At 63.9% G+C, this 3,944-nt stretch overlaps 1 protein-coding gene across 1 annotated transcript; it reads right to left on the bottom strand.

Annotated features, from left to right (window-relative positions):
• Positions 1-311: 311 nt before the first annotated feature.
• LOC130599881 (phosphofurin acidic cluster sorting protein 1-like) lies at positions 312-3,335 on the bottom strand (the record flags this gene model as incomplete). Its single annotated transcript, XM_057410684.1, has 6 exons — positions 3,172-3,335; positions 3,003-3,094; positions 2,843-2,914; positions 2,682-2,741; positions 1,161-1,321; positions 312-410 (listed from the first exon to the last, which is right to left on the bottom strand). Coding segments are annotated over exons 3-6 (335 nt in total), but the record flags the coding sequence as incomplete, so codon positions are not given.
• Positions 3,336-3,944: the final 609 nt, after the last annotated feature.

The following is a 3,944-nucleotide window of genomic DNA, read 5'->3' as shown; positions in this document are numbered from 1 at the left end:
CCCCCCCCCCCATTGAGCCCCCTAAACATCACTTGACCCCCCCCACCGCCCCCTTAACACCCCCCAACCCCCCTTGACCCCCCCAAACCCCCCCTTAACCCCCAAACCCCCCATTGAGCCCCCTAAACATCACTTGACCCCCCCCACCGCCCCCTTAACACCCCCCAACCCCCCTTGACCCCCCCAACCCCCCTTAACCCCCCAAACCCCCCTAACTCCCCCTTTATCCCCCCAACCCCCCCTTAACCCTCCCAGCCCCTCCCCAACCACTCAAATGCCCCCTAAACACCCCCCCCCCCCAAAAACAGGACCCCCCCCCCCCCTCAGGTCCCCCTGCACTGACCGGGGGGGCCCCTTCGCTGCCCATCTCTGTCTGAGAGCTCGACTGCGAGAGCCCCTCGAAGAAAGGGCTGTGGGGCAAGGAGAGGGGGGTCCCATGGGTGCTCACTGACTGCAGGGGGGGGTTGGGGCACCCATGGGTGCTCACTGACTGCAAGAGGGGTTGGGGCACCCATGGGTGCTCACTGACTGCAAGAGGGGTTGGGGCACCCATGGGTGCTCACTGACTGCAAGGGGGGTTGGGGCACCCATGGGTGCTCACTGACTGCAAGAGGGGTTGGGGCACCCATGGGTGCTCACTGACTGCAGGGGGGGGTTGGGGCACCCATGGGTGCTCAGAGGTGTATTGGGGCACCCATGGGTGCTCGGGGGGGGTTGGGGCACCCATGGGTGCTCACTCACCGCAGTGAGGTTTGGCACACCCATGGGCGTTCAAGGGTGTGTTGGGGCACCCATGGGTGCTCGTGGTGGGTTGGGGCACCCATGGGTGCTCGCGGGGTTTGGGGTATCCATGGGTGCTCAGAGGTGTGTTGGGGCACCCATGGGTGCTCGGGGGGGGGTTGGGTCACCCATGGGTGCTCAGAGGTGTGTTGGGGCACCCATGGGTGCTTGGGGGGTTTGGGGCACCCATGGGTGCTCGGGGGGGGTTGAGGCACCCATGGGTGCTCGGGGGGGGGTTGGGGCACCCATGGGTGCTCGCGGGGTTTGGGGCATCCATGGGTGCTCAGAGGTGTGTTGGGGCACCCATGGGTGCTCGGGGGGGGTTTGGGGCACCCATGGGTGCTCGGGGGGGGTTGAGGCACCCATGGGTGCTCCCTCACCGCAGGCGCGGTTTGGGGGTGCTCAGCACGCTGTCCGTATCGTCCATGTCGGCGCCGCTGTCGCTGGGGTTGAAGATCTCCAGGGTGTCGTAGAGCTCGTCCAGGTCCTCGGCCACCGAGCGCATCCGCGCCCCGGCCACCGCCTCCAGCCCGAAGCCCACCTGGGCCAGCACAGGGTGACAGCGGGGACAGGGTGACACCGGCCATAGGGTGACAGCGGTGACACCAGCAACAGGGTGACAATGGCCATAGGGAGACAGCGGTGACACCAGCAACAGGGTGACAATGGCCATAGGGAGACAGTGGTGACAGGGTGACAATGGCCATAGGGTGACAGCGATGGCACCAGCAACAGGGTGACAATGGCCATAGGGTGACAGCGGAGACACCAGCAACAGGGTGACAATGGCCATAGGGTGACAGCGGTGACACCAGCAACAGGGTGACAATGGCCATAGGGAGACAGTGGTGACAGGGTGACAATGGCCATAGGGTGACAGTGGTGACAGGGTGACAATGGCCATAGGGTGACAATGGCCATAGGGTGACAGCGGTGACACCAGCAACAGGGTGACAATGGCCATAGGGTGACAATGGCCATAGGGTGACAGCGGTGACACCAGCAACAGGGTGACAATGGCCATAGGGTGACAGCGCTGACAGGGTGACAATGGCCACAGGGTGACAGCAGTGACACCGGCAACAGGGTGACAATGGCCATAGGGTGACAGCAGCCATAGGGTGACACCAGCCATAATGTGACAGGGGTGACACTGGCAACAGGGTGACAATGGCCATAGGGAGACAGTGGTGACAGGGTGACAATGGCCATAGGGTGACAATGGCCATAGGGAGACAGTGGTGACAGGGTGACAATGGCCATAGGGTGACAGCGCTGACAGGGTGACAATGGCCATAGGGTGACAGTGGTGACAGGGTGACAATGGCCATAGGGAGACAGTGGTGACAGGGTGACAATGGCCATAGGGAGACAGTGGTGACAGGGTGACAATGGCCATAGGGTGACAGCGGCCATAGGGTGACAGGGGTGACAATGGCCATAGGGTGACACTGGCAACAGGGTGACAATGGCTATAGGGAGACAGCGGCCATAGGGGAGACGGGGGTGACACCGGAAACAGGGTGACAATGGCCATAGGGTGACAGCGGCGACACCAGCAACAGGGTGACAATGGCCATAGGGTGACAATGGCCATAGGGTGACAGTGGCCATAGGGAGACAGCTGTGACACTGGCAACAGGGTGACAATGGCAATAGAGTGACAGCGGTGACACCAGCCATAGGGTGACAATGGCCATCGGGTGACATCAGCCATTGGGTGACACCAGCCATAGGGTGACATCGGCCATAGGGTGACATCAATCACCATAACACCGGTGGCATCAGCCACAGGGTGATACTGCCCCCCCCATACCACTCCCTGCCACCACGTACCCCACATCCCCATAGCACCCATTGTTCCCCCATACCCCATCCCCAGCACCCATGGGTGCTCCTACCTCCTCCGACACCTTGAAACGCTTCAGCAGTGCCACGAACTTCTGCTTGATGTTGGGCTGCTGCAGGGGGGTGTGTGTGGGGGAGCACAAAGGCATCAGCAGCACCCATGGGTGACACCCCCCCCCCCCAAGTCAGCACCCATGGGTGCCTCCTGCCTCACCCGGGTGGATGCCATCAGCTTCCTCCGTGTCTTCTTCACCTTGGGCAGCTCCTCTTCCTCATAGAAGAGATCCTGGGGGGAAGGGGAGAAGGAGAATAGGGTGGGGGTGAGGGGGTCGGGAGAGCACCCATGGGTGCAGGGGAGGGTGCCCAGCACCCACCTGCCCATGCAGAGCATCGTCGCTGCCCTCCTGCTCCGAGGAGAAGCTCTCCTCCTCTTCCTCTGAGTAGTTATCAATATCAGGGGAGCGATCTGGGGCGGGAGCACCCATCAGTGCTCGTGTGGGGGGGGGGGGTGTGTGTGTCCATCAGCACCCATGGGTGCCTCACCCGAGAGCTTGCCCTTGGCCTCCTGGTCGATGGGTTGGCTGGACAAGGAATTCACCCGGATCTCGGCCACCGGCACCGGCGCGTCCTTCACCGCCCGGTGCAGCACCAGCGCCAGGGCCCCCTCGCTGGGGTGCTGCAGCACCTATGGGTGCACAGAAGGGATGGGGAGGGAGGGGGGGGGGGCAGAGGGGATGGGGGGTGCACAGAAGGGAGAGGGGGGGACCCAGGGGTGATGGGGGAGGAATCAGAGGGGATGGAGGGCATCCAGAGGAGGTGTGGGGCACCCAAAGGGCATGGGGGGGAGCCAGAGGGGATGGGGGGGGCACCCAAAGGGGATGTGGGTGCATCCAGAGGGGATGGGGGGAGCACCCAGAGGGGATGGGGGGAGCACCCAGAGGGGATGCGGGGAGCACCCAGAGGGGATGAAGGGCACCCAAAGGGGATGTGGGTGCATCCAGAGGGGATGGGGGGAGCACCCAGAGGGGATGGAGGGGGCACCCAAAGGGGATGGGGGGGGGGGAACCCAGAGGGGATGGGGGGAACCCAGAGGGGATGGGGGGCACCCAAAGGGGATGGGGGGGCACCCAGAGGGGATGGGGGGAGCACCCAGAGGAGATGGAGGGGGCACCCAAAGGGGATGGGGGGGCACCCAGAGGGGATGGAGGGGGCACCCAAAGGGGATGTGGGGGCATCCAGAGGGGATGGGGGAGCATTCAAAAGGGATGTGGGGGCATCCAGAGGGGATGGGGGGAGCACCCAGAGGGGATGGAGGG

This window comes from Pezoporus wallicus, unplaced genomic scaffold, assembly GCF_028554395.1.
Source record: "Pezoporus wallicus isolate ANWC-B61680 ecotype Strahan unplaced genomic scaffold, APGP_CSIRO_Pwel_v1 contig_14786, whole genome shotgun sequence".
Taxonomy (NCBI): Eukaryota; Metazoa; Chordata; class Aves; order Psittaciformes; family Psittacidae; genus Pezoporus; species Pezoporus wallicus.
This window is presented reverse-complemented; position numbering and strand designations above follow the sequence as displayed.